Source organism: Anabrus simplex, chromosome X, assembly GCF_040414725.1.
Source record: "Anabrus simplex isolate iqAnaSimp1 chromosome X, ASM4041472v1, whole genome shotgun sequence".
Classification (NCBI taxonomy): Eukaryota; Metazoa; Arthropoda; class Insecta; order Orthoptera; family Tettigoniidae; genus Anabrus; species Anabrus simplex.
The window spans coordinates 219,469,299-219,492,160 of record NC_090279.1 but is presented as its reverse complement, the minus strand read 5'-3'; the positions used below and the strand labels follow the sequence as shown (position 1 = coordinate 219,492,160).

The 22,862-nt window shown below is 40.1% G+C and overlaps 1 protein-coding gene across 1 annotated transcript in view; it reads right to left on the bottom strand.

Moving 5' to 3' along the window:
* Window positions 1–13,349: 13,349 nt before the first annotated feature.
* psidin (phagocyte signaling impaired) overlaps window positions 13,350–22,862 on the bottom strand; it is a 117,070-nt gene continuing 107,557 nt past the window's right edge. Inside the window, exon 17 of the mRNA XM_067159309.2 lies at window positions 13,350–21,854. Coding sequence (XP_067015410.2) covers window positions 21,543–21,854 — 312 coding nt within the window. The 3' untranslated portion in view covers window positions 13,350–21,542. The remainder of the gene's footprint in view (window positions 21,855–22,862) is intronic.

Here is a 22,862-nt window from a genome sequence, read left to right as displayed (position 1 = left end):
GTCCAAACTAAATCTACTTAAGTGAAACAGTGCATTGACACGCATTAGCGCTTGTGGTAGAAAAAGGCACACTGCTAATCTAATTGACCTGATAATGATGATTAAGTAAAGGATTGTAATTTTTAGGAATAAATAAAGAATATATTCTCATACTGTATTATATTTTATTTACCTAAAATTCGTAGCTCATATCCCTGGGATGTTGCTTACCTGAAGGGCTAGAACTGCCGTACCCCACATCAGTCACAGTTGTGGGCTGTTCCACTGCCAAATCACTTACAGCACATGCTGCCATAGCAAGTGAAATGTTTTTACTGGCCATGAAAGTTTGCAATTAGAACTAGAGTAATCCTGATTAAAACACTGGGTAAACAGATGTGTTTATGGAAGAAAAAGTAGAGTTTGTTTATTTATGAACATACATCAATGAAGATTATTTTTAAACCTCCTAGTGCCACCCACTTTACGACCGGACTGCAAGGCTAAATAAAGAAGAGCGCAACTGTACTCCCTGGCTCTCTAAGGATGAATGGCTTTTAGTGTCCGAGGGCATGCTTGGCTTGTCAGTTCCGTAGCTGCTAAGTGTGATTGTATGGGAAGGAAGTGCCTTCAGTTGAAATGGAAAAGCATTTTGAGGATGACCCATAGTGGATTGAAAGTCGCCTGTCTTTCAAGTCCTCACGGGTTTAAAAATGCTCTTGGTACTAGGGACACTCAGGTGTCTGTCCCAAGTTCCAGTTCTTTCTTCCCCGAGTGTTAGACATGATATCCTTCTACATTAGCTGAAACGTGAGACAAGTCTGTATCCTCGCTCCAGTGACCTTCAATTGAATCGATTATTTCAGAAAGCAGTCGAGTGCCAAAAAATGTGTTAATTGCAGAATATGTTACTAGGAGGGTATACGCACATTTTGGTGCTGAAACCAGTCGAGAAACGTCCTCCTATAATGGTCAGGCATTACGTTGAATTTCGTATTTAGTTCAGAAACCAGTTAAGTGACAATCACTTGGCTGGTTTCTGCAGTAAACTGCTGCTACATTTTTTGATGAGCCGCACCTTGCCGGTTGGCTCTGCTGTTTATATTGTCATTGTTGTGTTTCTGGAGTCGCATGTTCGTAGTTTTCAGAACAACTGATTAAAAAAGTGTTTCTTTTGTTTAGTGCAGTGTTTTTATAATAGTAATGATAGCTTATGTCCGAATGTTCAGGAGACGAACCTGTATTAAAAAGGAAACGAGGAGTGGTAGACACAAACTCACACGCATAATATTATTCGAAATGCCAGGATAAAAGGAGAAGGTTATCTTACTCAGGAAAGGACATACCTGGTCTGAGCCCTACATTATTCTTTGTTATTGTTTGTTTTATGTGCCCATCAATATCAAGAAGATACGTGACCTAAATGCCTTAAAACCTTACATGATAGGATATGAACAGTTCTAGGACAACATTTTACAATGGTCTACTACAAGGACAGAATATGGTGTGGAGTTTGTTAATGAGTATTAATTACCTCCTGTCATAATAAGCAGGCATTGCTGATATCATCCTTTCAATAATTATATTTGTAGTCTAAACCTATTCAAATATTTTCTGTTTCCACAAATATGGAGTTTATGACAAAATCCTTTCAAAATTCAAGAATTATCCCACAAAAATATATTTGCAACACTCGTTTATTTCAGAAACCAATTAAGTGGAAAATGTTTCGGATTTTTTTACAGCAAAGTTAATAAGCACAAAATAGTTTTCCTTAGATAGAAAGTACTAAATGGTATAATACTTTTAAGCTAAAATATTAAATCCCCTACCATAACATTTTGTCTGTTGCTAGACAGTTTTTTTTCATTTTCCCAAAAATAACAGACTTGGCACTTGAATGGTTTCTGAAATAATCGATTCAATTCCTTCTAAACAGCATCATCGAAGTAAGAAGTTCAGAACTTTCAGGAAACTAAATTCATGCTAATCAGCTCAAAGAAAATCTCCACATTTCAAGTACCTAGGTCGTTGGCCGACACAGGAATGGGATTTACATGTAGAAATCAAAACCAGGATCTGCGTTTCTGATATTCTGACTGGAAAGTTTTGCTGCTTTATGGAGAGACGTTAAAGGTCGTCTTCTCAAGAGGCTCACGAGACATATCTGTGGGTTGGCGAGCACGGGGTCCTCAGCTGAGTCCTGGCATTTCTTCCACTTGTGAGGGGCTCCTCCCTTTTATCTATCCTATCCGACCTCCCTCGGTTAACTCTTGTTTTCTTCCGACCCTGGCACTATTAGAGCACTCGAGGCCTCAGGATTCTTTCATTTTCACGCCCTTCATGGCCCTTCTCTTTCTTTGGCCTTCATGTTTCGAAGTGTCTGATACCTTCAATCTTTTCCCTCTGATTAGCGTTATATAGAGGATGGTTACCTAGTTGTGCTTCCTCTTAAAACAATAATCATCACCACCACTCATGAGACGTGTCTGCGGTGCAAGACACCAATACGTGCTCTAGTTTCCAGTCATCTTAAAAACGGGTGAAAGCGAGTGGATGATGACAGACTAGGGTTATGTTCGACGATTTCACGTCAACAAACTTCGACCAAGCTGGATAGCAGGCGTGTTCTAGGGATATCTCAAGAACTTCTTGAGAAGTGGCTGTTGCTAGCTTCCAATACCTAACTCTTTTAAGGTTAAAACCCTTCAAACCCAAGAACCAAAGTTCAGCCATGGAACTGGATACTGACAGCAGTCAACGAGAAGAGGCAGGTGGTGGTTTGGTCTTCCGTTCACATTGAGCAACGTAGATGTAAGTGCAAGATGTACACCAGAATCTGTCATTTTGTCTGAACCTGAGCCTATGGTGGGTGGGAAAGTGCTCGTAATGTATTGAATGGAATATTTTTAGTGCTACCAAGAGAAAGTCATAGACGTGGCAGTTTTTCACACGGGTCCCAGAAAACAAAGTGCAATATACTGCTTATTCCTAGTGTATTGGTTTCAAAAGCAAAAATAAGGCAGTCCAGCATCAGCTAGTAGTTTTACTTTGCAGAGTGCACTTGTAGCTTAAACTATGTCCTGTTCTTCCTTTATTTTCGTCAATAAGTAATTGTTTTACAGTTCAATACCTACAAAGTTTTTATTTAAAGAGAACAAAAGAAAGCAGCATCCAACTCCGTAGTTGAATGGTCGACGTTGAGGCCTTCGGTTCAGAGGATCCTGGATTCGATTCCCGGCCGGATCTGGGATTCTTCTTACTCGGGGACTGGGTGTTTATGTTTGCCCCAACACTTTCCCCTTCATATTCAAACAGAAACATGCAATAGCGATTATATCCTTCTACATATGGTTGGGGTCAGGGAGGGCATCTGGCCATAAAAAGGGCCAAATCCACATGTGCGACACATTTCACACCCACGACCCCACAGGTGTGGGAAGAGTTGTAGAAGAAGAACAACAAAAGAGAGCTGCATTCACAGGAATAACAACACTGAGTTTTTATTTAGTTCTAAATATTTTGTTTGTTCTTGTTTTACAAATAATCCGTTATGTTAATATTAACAAAGAACATCGAATACACAAGAGTCTGAAGACAGCGTCACGACATATTTTAAATTAGTCCAAGTCGTAATCTGGGAGAGAAATGTTTACACGCGCATGCACTTCAACAGTTATATGAGATTCTCGAATTCCCGTCCTTAGTTCATTACTGAACCGTTGAATTTTCCTACTTTAAGGTCCATGCACAAGTGTGTTGTTCTGTGCCACTTGTCGTACTCACAATACTAGGCAAGTCTTTTGTAATTGTATTGTATTATCAAGAAAGTAGTCAAATCACTACTCTTCTACTCTTTTATCACCTGTATTCATTCTTACTTTATGTCTGTTCTCATTTCCTTTGTTTATCCAGCTTTCTTGTTATCCCTCACATCATGACTGAACAAGCTCATGGAGGGCCGAGAGGAGATGGATGTACAAAATACCCCCAATTGTCCTCCTGAATTCCAACTTTATCTTCATTATTATGATCTTTCCTGTGAGATTTGTGCTGGACAAGTTTTACTCCGGTTTTCGCTGTCACCTTTAATTCCAGGAACACACTCCAGTATCATTTCATCTGTCAGTCATTAATCATTGCCCCAGAGGATTGTACAGGCTTCGGCAGCCGGCACAATTCCTACCCTCGCCGCTACATGGGGGCTTCATTCATTCCATCCCTGACCCAGTCAAATGACTGGAAATTAGCTGTGGATTTTCATTTTTTACAAATTTGTTTGTCGAATAAATTAATTATTTTTTGTTTCTATTTAATTTGTTCAGAGGATGGTTGCCCAGTTGTTCTTCTTCTTAATACAAAATTTACCACCACCACGACCACCAGTCAACCTCCCTTGGTCAACTCTTCTTTCAAATAAAATAAAAATCAACCACTACTGATCTGCATTTAAGGCAGTCGCCTGGTGGCAGATTCCGTATCTGTTGTTTTCCTACCCGTTCCTTAAATGATTGCAAATAAATTGGAAATTTATTGAACGTCTCCCTTGGTAAGTTATTCCAATCCCTAACTCCCCTCCCTATAAATGAATATTTGCCCCAATTTGTCCTCTTGAATTCCAAATGTATCTTCATATTGTGATCTTTCCTACTTTTAAACACACCACGCAAAGTTATTAATATATTAATATCATTCCACGCCATCTCTCCGCTGACAGCTCAGAACATACCACTTACAAGTAACAACTCTCATAATTGTTTCATATTGAAATTGATGTTAGGCAAAAATATCTTAAAGATAATTCAATACATACCACGTTTAAAGTGGATTAAAACTACATGATGACCGGGCAAGTTGGCCATGCAGATAGAGGCGCGCGGCTATGAACTTGCATCCGGGAGATAGTGGGTAATCCCACTGTCGGCAGCCCTGAAGATGGTTTTTTGTGGTTTCCCATTTTCACACCAGGCAAATGCTGGGGGCTATACCTTAATTAAGGCCATGGCCGCTTCCTTCCAACTCCTAGGCCTTTCCTCTCCCATCATCGCCATAAGAGCTATCTGAGTCGGCGCGACATAAAGCCACTAGAAAAAAAAGAATTCTACATGAATTTATGTAGACTTATAAAGGTATATGTTTCACACTTTTTTGGGCATCTTCAGCCTGTAGTCAACCGTAAGGTCAAGGTCTGGGACCTTGTTTAACCATATCTAGTATGAAGACCTAGAAGAGATCATCAGTGAAGAGAGGGCAGTCATCATTGGGGACCTCAACGCACAGGAATGGCTATGAGAAGGTGATGGGACCACATGGCTATGGGAGAAGGAATTCAGAAGGGGAACATCTCCTAGAATTCTGCATAAGAAACTGTTTGGTAGTAAAAAACAGTTGGTTCAACAAAAGAGTCAGTCACAAGATTACCCGTTACAGCTGGGATGGAAAGAGCAAGACGGTCATTGACTATGTCATTACAGATAAAGAAAGAAGTAGACTTGTGACTGATGTCAAGGTAATTCCAAGTGAGAACCTCAATAGTGACCACCGGTTATTAGTAGCAGATCTGAAAGACATTAATGTACCAAAGATAACAACCGGGAAATTACCTAAGATTAAGGTGTGGGAACTACAACAGATTGGAAGAAGGACCGTATAAAGAGACAACTGCCTACAGAAGAAGTGGAGAGTGGCGAGGTAGAGTGGACAAGATTTAAAGACACCTTGATAAAAGAAGCAATAGAGGATTGCGGGAAGACAAGTGCTAGAGTAAGGGAAAAAGAGACACCCTGGTGGAATGAGAGAGTAAGATCCTCAATAAAAGAAAGGAACATGGCACAAAAAGAACGATATAGAGAGAAATCCAAGCCAGAACAGGTAAGGGACGAGGGGAAGATCAGAGACCTCAAGCAAGTTTACCGGGACAAGAAATTGAGAGTTAAAAAGAGTAGTAGAAGAAGAGAAGATAAAGTGCTAAGAGAAATTTACTCAAAAACTGAAGGAAGACAGCAGAGTCAATATGAAACTATTGTTCAGAGTGATCAAAAACAAAAGGAATTCAGTTGAAACCATCAAACCAATTGAGGATACTAATGGAAACCTGGCCAGGAAAGAAGAGGACATTAGAGAGGTTCTGAGGAATCATTTTGATCACCTATTGAACAGGACAGAAGCAGATCAGAGAACAAAAGAACCAGCTGTTGAAACCTGCACAGAGCTACCTCCCATTACATGGGCAGAAACAGAAACAGCCCTTAAGAAGATGCCGGAAAGGAAATCCGCAGGAATCGATGAAGTCAGCATGGACAAGCAGGAGTCCAGGGTTTACAGTGGCTACGCAGAGTGCTCAGTGCAGTTTGGAAAGATGGCAAGATACCTACTGATTGGAGCAAGGGTGTTATCCCCCTGTTTAAGAAAGGAAATGACCAAAAATGCTCCAACTACCGGGGAATAACACTCCTTTCTCATGGGGTTAAGATTCTTGAGAAAATCTTAGAGAGCAGATTGCGGGTCATCTTAGAGCCACAGTACGGCTTCAGGCCTAACAGGAGCACAATAGACTTAATCTTCAGTGTCCGCATGTTAATATAAAAATATTGGGAAAAAGGCAAAGATCTGTTTATGGTTTTCCTTGACATTGAGAAGGCATATGACAGCACTGCAAGAGAGCAGATGTGGGAATGCCTGAGAAAAAGGTATGTGCCAGAGGGACTGGTGAGGAAAGTTCAGATGCTGTATGAGAACTGTACCAGCTGTGTGCGATTGGATGACGGACATTCATCCTGGTTCAAGACCGAAAGTAGAGTCCAGCAAGGCAGTGCACTACCCCCACATAATGAACATCAAGAAAACCTCTGGTGAACTAAATGCAATGCCTTTGCCGATGATGTTATGATCTGGAGAAAAACTGAGAACACGTACAGTGAAGACTAACTGAATGGAAGGTTAAGTTCCAGGAGTTCAATCTCACGATAAGCGTACTCAAAGCAGTAGTGATGGCAATAAACAGAGAGGGACGACCAGCGAACAGCATGCTAGGAAACCATCCACTAGAAAGTGTGGAAAGCCTTACATACCTCGAGACACACTAGCCACAAAGGAGGTGGCAAGTAGAGTGCGGAAGAGCTCTCACTTTTACCAGCAAGTATGAACACTCCTCTGGTATCCCAAAGTACCAACAAAGTTGGTGATGTTCAATCAGTACTTCATACTAATCTTAATCTATGGTCTTGAAACCTGCACCCTCACTAAGAAAGACTCGTCAAGGTTGCAGGCAAGTTCCTTAGGTCCACAATTCAAAAAACCAAACTGGACAAGTTGAGGACTGATGTGGTTAGGAAGGAAGCTGGGATTGTTACATTATTATTAGGTTGAATCAGCATGTCCAAACTGAGGTGGTTTGGGCATGTAATGAGGATGAAGCCAACAAAGACAGCATATGTTAACTTGGAGCGACATGTGGCAGGGAAACGGATGGTGGGAAGACTGAGAACCCGCTGGATGGGCATTGCAGATCGGGGAAGGACACTGGAGGACGTCATTAACAACAGAACGTATCTCAGTAAGACAAAATGGAAGAGGCTCGCCAACAGTACCCAGAAAACTGGAAGTGTAAAATAATGATGATGATAGTATGAAATATGGACGTTAATGTTACACAGTAATAACCTCTTAAAATTAACATGCCACAATAATATTTTTTTAAATGTGAATAATTCACAAATGTGACATAATTTAATGGTATTGTAACACAAATTAAAACTTGTCAGTACCATTCCATCTAATTTTAAAAAATGTCCAAAACTAAAATGGATCTTCTTCATCCAACTTGAGGATCATTAGGATGACAATTGTCTCAGGTAAAGAATATGGGTCTCATTTGACCCACATATATCATTTACTTAATCTTGATGACACCAATTTGGAATGTGTTGTCAATCACGAATGGAGACTTAAAACTGATTGTTTTTGAAGGCTGGATAAGGTTGTTTAAAACCACATAAAATTTTGTTGTGATTGAAAATATAAACTTCTTGGTTTCCTGTTAAATGTGTTGACAATGAATGTGAAGAATACATTCTTGGATTGTTTTTTAGTTTTGGGTTGCTGCTTAATTGTGAAGGAGCATCCTAGACACTTAAAAACAGTTTTGTGAGAATAATCATTCCCGTTGTATTACTTGGCCTTGGGAGCGATCTTAAGATTATTCCTTCAGTTCATACTGGGTGGATCCGTCTGTTCTGGCAGCATCTGCCTTACTAACTTTTATTTATGTGAGATGTTGATCTACAGATCATTTGTAGTTTTGGTTTAATGTGATAATAGTCGTAGTTATAGAAAATTGGAAAGATTTCCTATTGTGGACTCGTATCTTAAAGAATTTAATGATGTAACTGTTTCATAACCTGAAAGTTGGTTTAATAAGAACAATTTCAAGTGATTTGTAACTTTTCTTTAACTTCAGTGTTTGGAGTTTCTTATAAATGCATTTCGCAGTTTTGTCCCTTCACAACAATGTAACGTAAGATCCCCTCGGATCAAGTGTTGTTGGTTCCTTCTGAACATCTGTTTGGGATGATGCACGTCTCAGCATCGGGATTCCTCTGTAACTTAAGGGTGTCACGAGATGACAATACATGCTGGAATTTTATTTTTAATTATGACAATTGCTGTTGACTTGTAAGTAATATTTCGCAACCTATCCAAAGCAACAGACGGATCCACCCAGTATGAAGTAAAGGAATAATCTTAAGATCGCTCCCAAGGCCAAGTAATACAACGGGAATGATTATTCTCACAAAACTGTTTTTAAGTGTCTAGGATGCTCCTTCACAATTAGGCAGCAACCCAAAACTAAAAAACAATCCAAGAATGTATTCTTCACATTCATTGTCAACACATTTAACAGGAAACCAAGAAGTTTATATTTTCAATCACAACAAAATTTTATGTGGTTTTAAACAACCTTATCCAGCCTTCAAAAACAATCAGTTTTAAGTCTCCATTCGTGATTGACAACACATTCCAAATTGGTGTCATCAAGATTAAGTAAATGATATATGTGGGTCAAATGAGACCCATATTCTTTACCTGAGACAATTGTCATCCTAATGATCCTCAAGTTGGATGAAGAAGATCCATTTTAGTTTTGGACATTTTTTAAAATTAGATGGAATGGTACTGACAAGTTTTAATTTGTGTTACAATACCATTAAATTATGTCACATTTGTGAATTATTCACATTTAAAAAAAATATTATTGTGGCATGTTAATTTTAAGAGGTTATTACTGTGTAACATTAACGTCCATATTTCATACTATATATGGTTAAATAAGGTCCTGGCCCTTGACCTTAAGGTTGACTACAGGCTGAAGATGCCCAAAACAAGGGTGAAACATGTACCTGATAAGTCTATATAAATTCATGCAGAGTTATTGCACATTAAATGTGGTATGTATTGAATAGGTGGTTTTATTAAATTATCTTAAAGATATTTTTGTCTAACATACCACTTAGTCAAGCAGCTCGTCTCTCTCCCAAGTCTTCCCAGCCCAAATTTTGCAACATTTTTGTAACTCTACTCTTTTGTCGGAAATCACTCAGAACAAATCGAGCTGATTTTCTTTCGATTTTTTCCAGTTTTTGAATCTAGTAATCCTGGTGAGGGTCCCATACACTGGAACCATACTCTAGTTGGGATTTACCAGAGACTTAGATGCCCTCTCTTTTACATCTTTGCTACAACCCCTAAATACACCCATAACCATGTGCAGAGATCTGTACCCTTTATTTACAATCCCATTTATGTAATTACCCCAATGAAGATCTTTCCTGATATTAACACCTAGGAAAGGAACTTTCACCCCATATACACAGTAATTAAAACTGAGAGGACTTTTCCTATTTGTGAAACTCATAACCTGACTTTTAACCTCGTTTATCATCATACCATTGCCTACTGTTCATCTCACAACATTATCGAGTTCATTTTGCAGTTTCTCACAATCTTATAACTAATTTATCATCTGCAAAAAGCCTTACCTATCTCTGGTGTCAATAATACTGTATGAGGAATTCCCCTCTTAATTATTACAGGGTCAGATAAAACTTTGCCTACTCTAATTCACCAAAATCAATTTTTTTAGAAATATCCATTCAGTCACTCTTTTGTCTAGTCCAGTTGCACTCATTTTTTGCCAGTAGTCTTCCATGATCCACCCCATCAAATGCCTTAGATAGGTCAATTGCGATACAGTCCATTTGACCTCCTGAATCAAGGATCCTGCTGGAATCCTACAAGCTGAGCTTCAGTGGAATAACCTTTCCTAAACCCAAACTGCCTTCTGTCAAACCAGTTATTAATTTCACAAACGTGTCTAATATAATCAGAAAGAATGCTTTCCCAAAGCTTTACATGCAATGCATGTCAAACTTACTGGCCTGCAATTTTCAGCTTTATGTCTATCACCCTTTCCTTTATACACAGGGGCTACTATAGCATCTCTCCATTCATTTGGTATTGCCCCTTCAACCAAACAATAATCAATTTAGTATTTTAGATATGGTACTATATCCCAACCCATTGTCTTTAGTATATCCCTAGAAATCTTATCAATTCCAGCTGCTTTTCTAGTTTTCAACTTTTGTTATTGTAAATGTGGTCGTTATCATTGGTAAATTTTAATACTTCTTTAGCTTTAATCACCTCCTCTATCCGGACATTATCTTTGTAACCAAAAATCTTTACATACTGTTGACTGAATACTTCTGCCTTTTTGAAGATCCTTGCACGATTCCAGGAATGCTCTTCTTGGAACCTGTTTCTGCCTTATATACATACCCTTCCAGTCTTCACTAATATTTGTATGACTGCCAATTATGCTTGCCACCATGTAGTCCTTAGTTGAATTCTGTTATAATAAGTGGGTCTTTACCAATCCTTACCGCATTTAATGGTACATACCTGTTTTCACATTTCTCAACAAATTCTTTAAACCCATCCCAGTGTGTGTTTGCATTTTTATTTACTGTGCCACAACAGTATTAGGTTTACGAGGGCCTAGGGAGCCTTTCCCCTTCTTTTGCTGATATCTTAATTCTTTCAAGGTTGCCCAGTTCTCACAGGTCTGGCACTCTTCACTAGCCAAGGAAATGTCACTGTGTCCATGCAAAGCAGTGATGGACACCAACACGAATAAACGAGAGTCCGATTGGAATAACACAAGTCGCCTAGATGTGGGTCGGGCAGTAACACACGTCTATGGTATTCCCTACCTTTTGTACGAGCCAACGTGTGCGTTCACAAACGCGAACCTCCCTTTGCCAACTCTTGTTCTCTTCCATTGGTATCAGGCTTAAATGTCTTTCATTTTCACACCGTTCCCACTTTGGATCTCTTCAGTGCCATTAGAGGATGGTTACCCAGTTGCACTTACAATTATCACCACTGACGAGATAAATTCCCTGTGGCGCTGCCACACATACAGACTGGGGTGTTGTCCTTATTCGAGTAATTCAGTCTAATGACTGGTTTGCTCCTACAACGAGTCTTCTTAAGGCAAGTTTCATAAAATGTTACATCTGAGCTGTAGTTCTCAACGGTGTTGAGGGATGCAGGCTACAACGTAGATCAAGGACTTTCCTTACTATAAGAGCATTAAGATACTGTCAGCGAGACTAAGGACTAATAGTTATAGTTAAAAGACCACATATCTCGTGAAATACCAGGTGTATGCGTAAGTCTTTTCAGGTTTCACCAAGAGATGGCGCCATCAAACAGTACGCAGCGTATGAATTTGACACATACACCAGTTTGTTCGTCTGACCTACCAACACACACAAGTTGAGTCCGCCAAACACTAGCGTCTGTGGTGTATTGCTTAATGATCATGTTGACGTTTGTGCCTGAAAAAGAACATCTGTGGCACGCATTGCTTTTTTTATTTAATCAAAAGGAAAAGGCTGTGGAACGTCATCGTTTGCTGGTAGAAACATACGGCGAACACGCTCCATCGATTAGAACATGTGAGACATGGTTTCGACAGTTTAACTGGGGTGATTTCAATGTGAAAGACAGTGCACATTCTGGTAGACCACAAAAGTGCGAAGACGAGCAACTGCAGGCATTACTGTACGATGACCCAACTCAAACTCAACAGCAATTGGCACAAGCATTAAATGTGTCACAAGAAACAATCAGCAGGTGTTTATGAGCAATCGGTAAGATCAGTAAATTTGGTAAATGGTTTTCATACGTTTTAATAAACGGCAAATCGCAGTCACTTGTGAATTCCTGCTTCAAAGCCACGAAAGAAAATAATTTCTGGACCGAATTGTGATAGCTGATGAAAACCTTCACCACCAAGGCCAAATCCCTTTGGCAAGAAGACCATGCTTCGTATCTGGTGAAACCATTAATACAAAACGTTATTGTCAACAAATGATTAATTTAAATCACACATTGATCGAAAGATGACCAAAATAGAGCAGAAGACATAGCAAAGTGATTTTGCTACACGACAATGCGCCGTCCCACACAGCAAAAGACACCTTGAAATCACTTGGATGGGATATGCTTCCGCACCTGGCGTCATCTATCACGTCTTTGCATCAATGGGCCGCACGCTCGCAGAGCAGCACTTCAGCAATTATGAAAATGGCTCAATGAATTGTTTGCTGTAAAAGATAAGCAGATTTTCTGTCACGGTATTCATAACTTACCAAATGGGCGAAGTGTGTAGAAGCCGATGGCCAGTATTTTGAATAAACAAAAAATGATTTTCCCTTAAAAATTACGTTTTCTTTACCAAAAAAAAATGGTAAAAACTTATACATACAGCTGGTAGAAAACAAAAGTGCTGCGTACTGTCGACACTTTGCTACACAGCAAGCAGTGAAAGAGAAGAGCCATTGACAAGTTATCAGTACGACGCAGGTGCAAGGCCCGCTTGTTACAGCTTACTCTATCCAAGTCGTCACCGCATGCAGGGTCTCTGAAGCCACCACTTTTAAGGCTCACCGTGTGGCCATCGTCTTCCATATCTTTTCCGCAATAGGTATTATCCTCGTGCACTTCAGTGATAACCTAGATGTAGAGCGGCTGTCCATCCCACTCCTATTTTAAAAACAAAAAATGGCCCTAACAGTGAGTTCATCATCCTCCAGCGAAGAACCAGACCATGTGGTCCATTACAGTTTCATTCTGTCAACATGTCTCAACCAAACAGTGAAGTTAATGTGAGTGGAAATAAATAATTTACTTTCATATTTCTTCGAGCCAACAAGCCGTCTGTTGATGTAGCTACATTCACCACATTGTACTTATTGTACTGTTAATGAAGTTTTAAATCCTCCTTTATTTGTTCCATACTGTTCTGTCGAGTTCTTTCTCTGTCGGTAGTTCTGCCTGGTATTTCGAACTCGATAAATAGGTGGGAGGGAAACAAACTTGAAATGGGCAAATAAAAATGAATTCCCTAAATTCTTTACAAGGTTTATATACAATAAAACACATGTTAAAACACACTTGTAATTTCTTTTCATTTTTTCCCAGTAATGGACAAATGTTCTTTACATGTTGGAAAGGTGACCTGTTCACAGCAACTCTCAATCACAAGGAGAAAAAATAAATTAAATAATTCAATGACAGTGACACTGCACTCTTATTTGGCACCTGGTTAATGTCTGTCTGTAGAGTGCGTGTGCTGGTCCGTGATGTCTTTCTCGTCTGAAATAGTCACGCAGAAGGGAAGCAACACAGGCGTTGGGTGCAGATCTGAAAAAGTCTACCTCTGTTATCTTCAATCCGATTTCTAACTTTCCTTGGGGAGAAAAGCTAACCAGAGATGCCAACCTTGAGAGGGCAATTGTCCGCAGTGCCATGGCTTGCTCCGGATAAAAGAAGGTCCTGTTCAACAAAAAAAAAAAAAAAACAGAACTTGACTGTCACTTTCTATAGTAAAAAAAGACGAGTCTCTCTTGCATTATCATTCGATGCTTCCATATCTTCACATTATTTTTAAATTTCATAAGAAGTGGACAGTCACTCCATCTCCATGTTCAATTGAAAAAATTACATTTGCACGTTTCACAAAATATGTGCTTCAGTTAAATGTTTGAACTCGGCTCTTACGTTTCCAGCTAATCAGAGATAGACAAGAGAAACTAAGCACATGTGTTGTGAATCGCTATTCATTTGAAGAATGTTACTGCTCATTAACAAACTATTTTCTGACTGTGGTCTCCACTGTACAAAACTTTTTAATATATACAGCGCAAATGGAGAATTGATGTAAAAAGAGAGCAGTTTAATTTCATCAAATCCGTTATAACCGGTACTGCCGTAGTAGTTGGCATCTCTGGGTAAGTCATAAACGATCACTGTGGCCAGAGTTCGAAGATCAGACCCCAATGAGTCACACAGAATCTTATAATAATACACTAAGGCTTTGTATATGAATGCCAATTTGTAGAGTTCAACCAGATTGATTTCAACAATTTTTATGACATTCTAATACAAATCTGTTAGTTGGCAGGATTCTTGGTAAAACCTCCAACTCCTTAACTATTAAAAACATCAGTATGGGACCTTTCTAATTCGATCCCCTGACATTGAAAACTAGATATATTTTGTGACAAATATAAATTCCTCAAACTTCACAGGAAATTTTTGTAAAAGTATCAATAATGGCTGTTGACAGACCAAATTAAGCATTAAAAAAAGTCCATAACGTGAGATAGTACAAGCATTATTCAGTGAGTACAGTTAGTGTGTGCTTAAAGGAATGTTATTTGCATGATGCGTTTCAGTTTAAACAACAAATAATCATGCAAATTGCTTCAAAATTGGAAGTCAGCTAAAGAAATTGCCATGAACATTTTTCTATGCAATGGGCTTAATTTCTTATAATTAAGAAAGCGAGATGGTAATATTTATTTTTGCATTTCAAGTTCTTGCACAACACAGATATGTTTGTTGATATTATTATTAAAATAATTATAATTACACTTATGAAACAGAAGTTATCAGAATGTATTTTTGTGCTGTGCTAAAGAGAATAGGTAGGTTGCTTTAATAATAATAGGCTAAGGCTTCAATCACAACTGATCTGCATTTAGGGCAGTCGCCCAGGTGGCAGATTCCCCATCTGTTGTTTTTGTAGCGATTGCAAAGAATTTGAAATTTATTGAACATCTCCCTTGGCAAGTTATTCCAATCCCTAACTCCCCTTACTATAAACAAATATTTGCCCCAATTTGTCCTCTTGAATTCCAACTTCATCTTCATATTGTGATCTTTACTACTTTTAACCTCTTCAGTCCCGAACCTGTTTTTGCATTCAATGGGTTATATTTTGCTCAAATAACTTCAAAATGCTTCACTAAGTTGTTTTATGATTCAGGATTTAGGATTCAACCTACCGTTATTATATTTTCTTGAAATTGTTCTGTATTATTGTAAGTAAACAAAGTCACATACGGACACAGTCTATTAATATCATTCCACGCCATCTCTCCTCTGACAGCTCGCCTCCTTCTCCCAAGTCTTCCCAGCCCTAACTTGTAACGCTACTCTTTTGTCGGAAATCAACCAGAATAAATCTAGCTGCTTTTCTTTGGATTTTTTCCAGTTCTTGAATCAAGTAATTTTGGTGAGGGTCCCATACACTAGTTGTGGTCTTACCAAGACTAATGCTCTCATTTAGGTACTTACAGTGATCCGCAGAACTTTCACCCCATCAATGCAGTAATTAAAACTGAGAGGACTTTTGCTATTTGTGAAACTCACAACGTGACTTCCATAGCTGTCTATTGCCTACTGTCCATCTCTTCATATTTTAATGCCTATTTAAATTGCGAAACAAGTGATTTTTCATTTTCAATCAGTAAAGCATTTATTAAGTACTGAAGCACTAGGTTCTCTCCTCTATCCCGCCATAGTGAAGTTTTCCATTTGGACATACACTGTGGCCACTGAAGTCTCATACTGGACACTTGCACTCTTACGTATGGAGGACAAACTGGAACAAATGTCTGTTTATAGGAAGAGGAGATGCTCAATAAATTTCCGAATTGTTTGAAATTACTTGAGAAAAGACCCGGTAAACAAAAATAGTAATTAATATTATTGTATGACAGAACAGAAAGTGTGGTTGAAGAGAAGCATTTCTTGAGGATGGACAGTAACAAAGAGAATATTTGAATCCCTCAGTAAGAGGAAGACAGAGCTGTCCTATACGTGATCCACAGACAGGAAGAAACAGGAATTTGTTTTACGTTCCACTAACTGCATTATTGTGGTTTTCAGAGACACTGAGAATTTTGCCCCACACGAGGCTGACGTATTTGAGCACCTTCGAATACCACCGGACCGAGCCAGGATTAAACCTGCCAAGTTAGGGTCAGAAGGCCAGTGGCTCAACTGTCTGAGCCACTCTGCCTGGCAGGGAATATGTCACTAGTGCAGTTCAGTGGTGATCAAATGATTGGTAGAATTTTTAAAATTCCGTTCACTGTCTAACTTCTGTCCTTCGTATGGTTTTTAGTAGCGGGACTGTGCAGCCCTTGTATGGCACACGTTACGACGACGGTGTTGAAGATAGTGTGGCAGGACAAGACACAGTCCCCGAGCCTGGGGACCTCTGAACCGAAGGCGACTATGCTGACCATTAAACAGACACTCCTGCCCTAATTGCTACTCTTACACGTCTCTAGTCAATGATTGACACATCATGCATTGGAATTTACTTCCACAAGTTGATATGAAACAAACGAAGAAACCCTGATATTATCAACCCAGTGTAACATTATCCGTAAGGAGCAAAGGGCAACCGTTGTGGACCACAGCTTTCTAATGGTTCCTCACTTGAGGATCTGAATGATCTCACTGGCTTATCCACAAACCGTACTTGTATTCGTTATATACATTTGTATATTTATTACAATCTGTTTTACATCTTATGGCGATGATGACACATGAAAGGGCTAGGAAAGGCAAGGTAGCAGCCGTCGTCTTGATTGAGGTACAGCCTGGTGTGAAAATGGGAAACCATGGAAAACCATCCTTAGGACTACCGACACTGGGATTCAAACCCGCTATCTCCCGAATGCAAGCTCGCAGCTACGCATATATATATACAGGGTGATCCAAAAGTCTGTTAACATTCGACGAGGCAATACTTCATGGAATATTGGAGGTAGAGAGGTAGTAATTGACACACATGACCACCATGACATGGGGTTTTACTGACTAACACTTCATTAACAGGGGCTTTTCTTGTAACGCCAGCATATCGCAATTGCAGGCGGATCTGACACCCTCTCACACGACAGCTGCTCTTGTACCATATATGGGACTCGTGCCATCACCGAGATGTTGCTGTCCGGTGCCATCAGTTGGCCTGTTTGTGCACTCCTTGTTGATGTCAACAAAAACCCCATGTCATGTCAAGCATGTGTGGCCATTTGTACCAGACGTGTTGCTGTCCAGTGCCATCTGTTGGCCTGTTTGTGCACTCGTTGTTGGTGGTCATCCCAAACATGTTTCAATTATTACCTCTCTACCTCCAATATTATCGGGCGAGTTGGTCGTGCTGTTAGGGGCCTGCAGCTGTGAGCTTGCATTCGGGAGATAGCGGGTTTGAGCCCCACTGTTCGCAGCCCTGAAGATGGCTTTTCGTGGTATCCTATTTTCATGCCAGGCAAATGCTGGGACTGTACCTTATTGAAGGTCACGGCAGCTACCCTCCTACCCCAAGGCCCTTTCCATCATCATGGTCGCCATAAGAGCTATCTGTGTTGGTGCAACATAAAGGATCTCCCAGCATATTTGACAGCCTGTCTATTTGTGAATAGAACAAGACGACGATCTTTATATCAGTCGACACATTCACTGGCTACGGCATTCAGCTGAAGCCTTGAATTGGGAGGGTACCTATCAATATCAACTTAAAGTTTGCCAACTTTCTGGGAGCTGGTTCTTAGTTCAAATGCTCTTACTGCACTATGTTTAACAGTGTCCTATCAGAAGTTGCAGAAGACACTCAAAACTCATTTCTCACCAACAGTGCGTCCTGTGTGCCTGTCCTCATGGGGATGTACCTGCCATCATTCAATACAGCACAAAATCAAAGTCGCTGAGAGTTGACGTTTTGCAGCGCACAAAGAGGTTTCTGGCGTGACTACTGAGGGGAGTCACAGCAAGCAAGTACTCTATTTACTAGACAACTGTAAACTGTTATGAAAGCAAATAACATGTAGACAGATGCTAGAGGCACAATACAAGGTTCAATAACCATTTGACGAGCTTTACATCGTACTATATTTCTAAACTCTGCCATTAAAGATGTGCCTATATGCTTTGTCTCTGCAGCAGCCTCCTACATGTATTACATTACAATTTTCACAATGAGTCTCTTAGGAGGGGGAAATGTGTTGTCGCTATGCTCATGAATACAATTGAAGATGTGGAGATGTCCTCACCTGATCTTCCTCTATTGTGCGCTCTTGATAAGCCTCACCACAACATTTTACATGAAGAGGAAACGACAGCACCATCTGCACTTACAGCTCAAACTAGAGACTTGCGACTTTGAACTTAGCATCTACCTTATCTTTCTTAATATTCTTTTTACAACTTGCTTTACGTTGCACTGACACAGATAGGTTTTATGGCAACGATGGGACAGGAAAGGGCTAGCAGTGGAAAAGAAACAACCGTGGCCTTAATTAAGGTACAGACCCAGCATTTCCCTGGTGTGAAAATGAGAAACCATTGAAAACCATTTTCAGGGCTACGACAGTCGGGCTCAAACCCACTAACTCCCGAGTGCTAGTTCGCAGCTGCGTGACCACTTGCTCGGTCATTACATTATTCTTGAGAGAGAGAAACTGAACTGAACCCAATACACCTGTCTGGTATCAAGCCCATAATCCAACAACAAAACAAAAAAGACATTTTCCAACTTGAGGTATAGTTTTCTGGTGACTGTCGGATACAATTATGACTTGACATGACATTTCGAAAGAAAAGCACTGAGCTCAGTGATCGTGGACGTAGCCTTGCTAGCTTTTCTCTCAAACAGAGGTAGCTCATGACTAGAATGCAGGCTGCTCTTCCATCTGCTTCCCTTCTGCATCACCACACCGAGGAGAGGAGACGAAACAAGACAGAACAGGTTAAATATTACCATACTGCCTCCTGTTTTCCTTACGAGGAGTCATTCAGAACGATCTTCTAGCTGCTGTAGGAGGTAGCAGAGGGGCGGAAATCTATCAAAAGTCTCTCTTTGCTATGGGAGTCAATAATTGTATCATATTACAGCCAAAACTGGTTAGGACGTTTTTGTGGAGACCGAAAAAAATAACGTCCTAAAGAGGGAACGTGCTAAAAAATAAAAAACAAATATGCTGTTAAATTTAAGGTTAAGTTTGACTGTAAAAATAATTATGATGAAAACAAAAAAAAAACAACGGTTTACAATTATAATTAATGAAATAAATAAAGAAATATGACATTTTAAGAACACCAACATAGCAAAACATCAAGGAAAAATGTTCTTAGAGACGCGAACTATGCACGTAGCTTACAATTATGTTTAAAGTTATGGTACAAATGCCCAACATCTGGGCAATCTGCACGTTTCATGTGTGCATTAGCATATCCACTTTCTCAAGAAACTTTACTTCTCCGTAACTGTTATGTCCTGCAAACCACTATATGTACATTGTTACACAATTGAGCACCAACACATCACACAAGCTACTGTTGCGTGATCCACAGGCCCAGATCAAAGACTGGCTCGCTGCAGCTGTAGACCAACACGTTAGGGCCGTGAAATTAAGTTCTCTACCAAATCCTCACCCAGGCCAGTCGTCGCTGGTGCATCGTGCGCGCAACGTGGCCAGAAACGCTAATTAAAATTTCTTATGGTGGGAATATTACAAACGCACTAAAGAGCGAGGTAATTGCGCTACCCATGTTTTTTTAACATGTATTTAATAGGACATGGACTGGGACTTTGCAATGAGCAGGGAAACGCGCTACAAAGGGACGTCTTAACCAGTTTTGACTGTGGGGCAGCTAATCTAGTGTTTCTCACCACGCTCTACAGTCACTGATAGGAATGTTGGAGATTAAAGTTCGTCCACTTCTTAAATAGTCTTTGTTGTATCGGCCTTTTACAGCAAATATCAGATTGTTAATCCATCATTTTTCAGTAACAACAACTCGTCCATCATTCACTACCTGACTGCTGCTGTGCTCCCCGCTCCAACCTTACCCTTATTTTATCTGTACCGATGTAGTGTTTGTTGGATCTCATTCAATGCTGTGATAAAAAGACTCCACCTCGTCTTAATTCTGTCTTTATTTGCGAGTTATCGGTCATTCCCAACGGTGTTCTCACACGACTATCGGCATTCTTAGTCTTTTCCAGCACAGTGCCATCCAAACTCTGTCCGTGCGTACAGTGTCGAATGCCTTTTCAATATCCAGTGTTCACTATATCACAGTATGGCTTCCTCTGGTGCCGATGACTGAGTACGAGGCCTGTTCCAGAAATGACAAAACTTTGAGAAAAACATGCAAATGTGAAGTCTTAGTAACCAGCTACTGAATTTCTGAAACAATTAGTTATCACCCAGCAGCTATTAGTTTGCCTTTGTTGCACCTGTCAAGATGTCTGAATATTAGGAGCAACGAATTAACATTTGCTTCTGCTTCAAACTGGGGAAAATGTTAAATAAAAGACTGTTTCGAGGACAGTTGACAGTCAACAGAAGATGACCCACAGATGAGTGGTGTTGCGCACCATGAATTCCTACGTGAGGACAAAACTGTGAACTGCTGGAATTTTCTTGAAGACATGAGAGGTCAGCAGAAAAAGACGAACGCCTGGAGTCTGACAGTCATCCGTCCTATCCACCTGATCCAGCATGAGTACACTAAACGGAAATTCATCCTGAAAGGACAACAATTTCAGACAACTAAATTCCCTACCATGAGCTTCCATAAGTGGAAACGGCATTGTATTAATAGAGGAGGAAGCTGCAGGTCGGCTCGACTCAACTTATTGTATACTATATCACTATTAGTTGCAAACCTTTCTCACTTACATCAGACGATTACAGATCACGTTTCCATATTTGAACATCTAAAACTTCGTTTTTAAAAATAAGGAGAAACCTTTATCATCTGTGCAAACAGAGAGTGATGCCTTTCACCACCAACTTTCTGCACAAGACTGCATATCCTGACGCATTTCTTCTTCTCTCCTCGTGCAACAGGCATTTTCTCCCGCCTGCCACGTCCGTCTTGCTGTCAGGGACATCACATGTATGAAGGAGGATTCACTATATTTTTTCAACAACATTAAAAATATTGATCGGGGGAAAAAAAGAATAACAACAAAATTCTAGGTTACATAACAACAGAAGGAAAGACGACAGAACACTGACGGATTCAGAAGAATTTAAAAAAATGTCTTTTACAAAGTTTTCATTGTTGAGCCTGCTTTTGGTCAGTTCGGAACTTTCTGTCTTGAGAGTGAAAGAGAAACACATGAACTGTTAAACCTTGGCACTGGCCACGTATCTCAGTTTAACTTGCACCAGTTGTCGTATCTCTTTTAACGACCCTTTCAGGCCATCGGTGATCTTCGTCCGAACCGTCTCGCTGAAGGAAGGCAATGGGAGAGAATCACGGTCGCCCGTCGCCAGCGTCAGGCTGCACAACTGCGACGCTAGCTCCTCCGACGCGGTCTCCTCGCTCAACATCGCCTCCCAGAAGTCCAAGGCCTGGTCCAGCGTTTCCGCTGCGTTGTGGATCTCCGACACCATCCGGTTGAAACACTCCAGTTGACGTGATGGAGGAGACTGCATCTGATTGAAGGAAACACAAGTTTAGTCTGTTTGTTAAGTTGATGGATAATATTTGAAGGGACACGGAATTCCTACCACCCCTAGCCGACAGCTACAATGAGCATTACTTTCACTTGAATAATAACAAGTACCATATTTACTCCCGTATTAGACCCCTTTTTTTCCCACTTTTACAGCCAAAAATAATAAAGGGGGGTCCAATATGCGATAACCTCAAAATTTTGTGCAGCGAACACAGGACTTCTAGGTTATAAAGAGCTATAAATTGTGCGTGTAAACATTCTATACTATTATTTAACAAACTTAGAATGTATTTAAGTTATACTGGCTATTTTCGTCGGAAGGCAGTGTTTCTAAACGTAAAAAACAAAAAATGGTGAACACGAATTTTAGGCCTACGGTACATATAAAAGTACATTTTAGTTACTCGTATCACGTCATTCGATACATCTCATTAATTCCTCTGGTGAGGTTGACGTCAGGAAGGGCATATGGCCGTAAAAACTCGCTACGAAGATTCGTCTCACTTCATGTTCGATCCCGTAGAAGAAAGGGATAAGGGTATCGTGTTATCATATAATTAAATATTGATACAAAAGAACTTAATGGCCAGTTATTTGTCTCTGTCAGCTCAGCAATAGGCCTACCACACAGTAAATCTGATCACTGCTTTCATTTGAATTATCACCTTGCACCGCCAACTTCCCTGCCTTGCTACCGGCGTGTCGCCATTCTAAGTGACGTCATCTTCACTGCCATCTCATCAGTCGCGTCAGCCATGTCTCATTCTCTTTGAGCCATGCTCTGCAATCAAGAGCATGCAAGGTCCCGTCTTTTTGAACCTTTTAAAAATAATTTCGTTCCCGACTATGGAGTCCAAACAGTGTAAATCTATTCCCAGTTGGTGTATACGTAGAAGAAGCCACTCCTTCCAAATAAAGCCGTGCTGTAGAAGGCATGCCAAACCATCAGCTGATAACTAGCGTATGTTACGAGTTTTACTTCCGA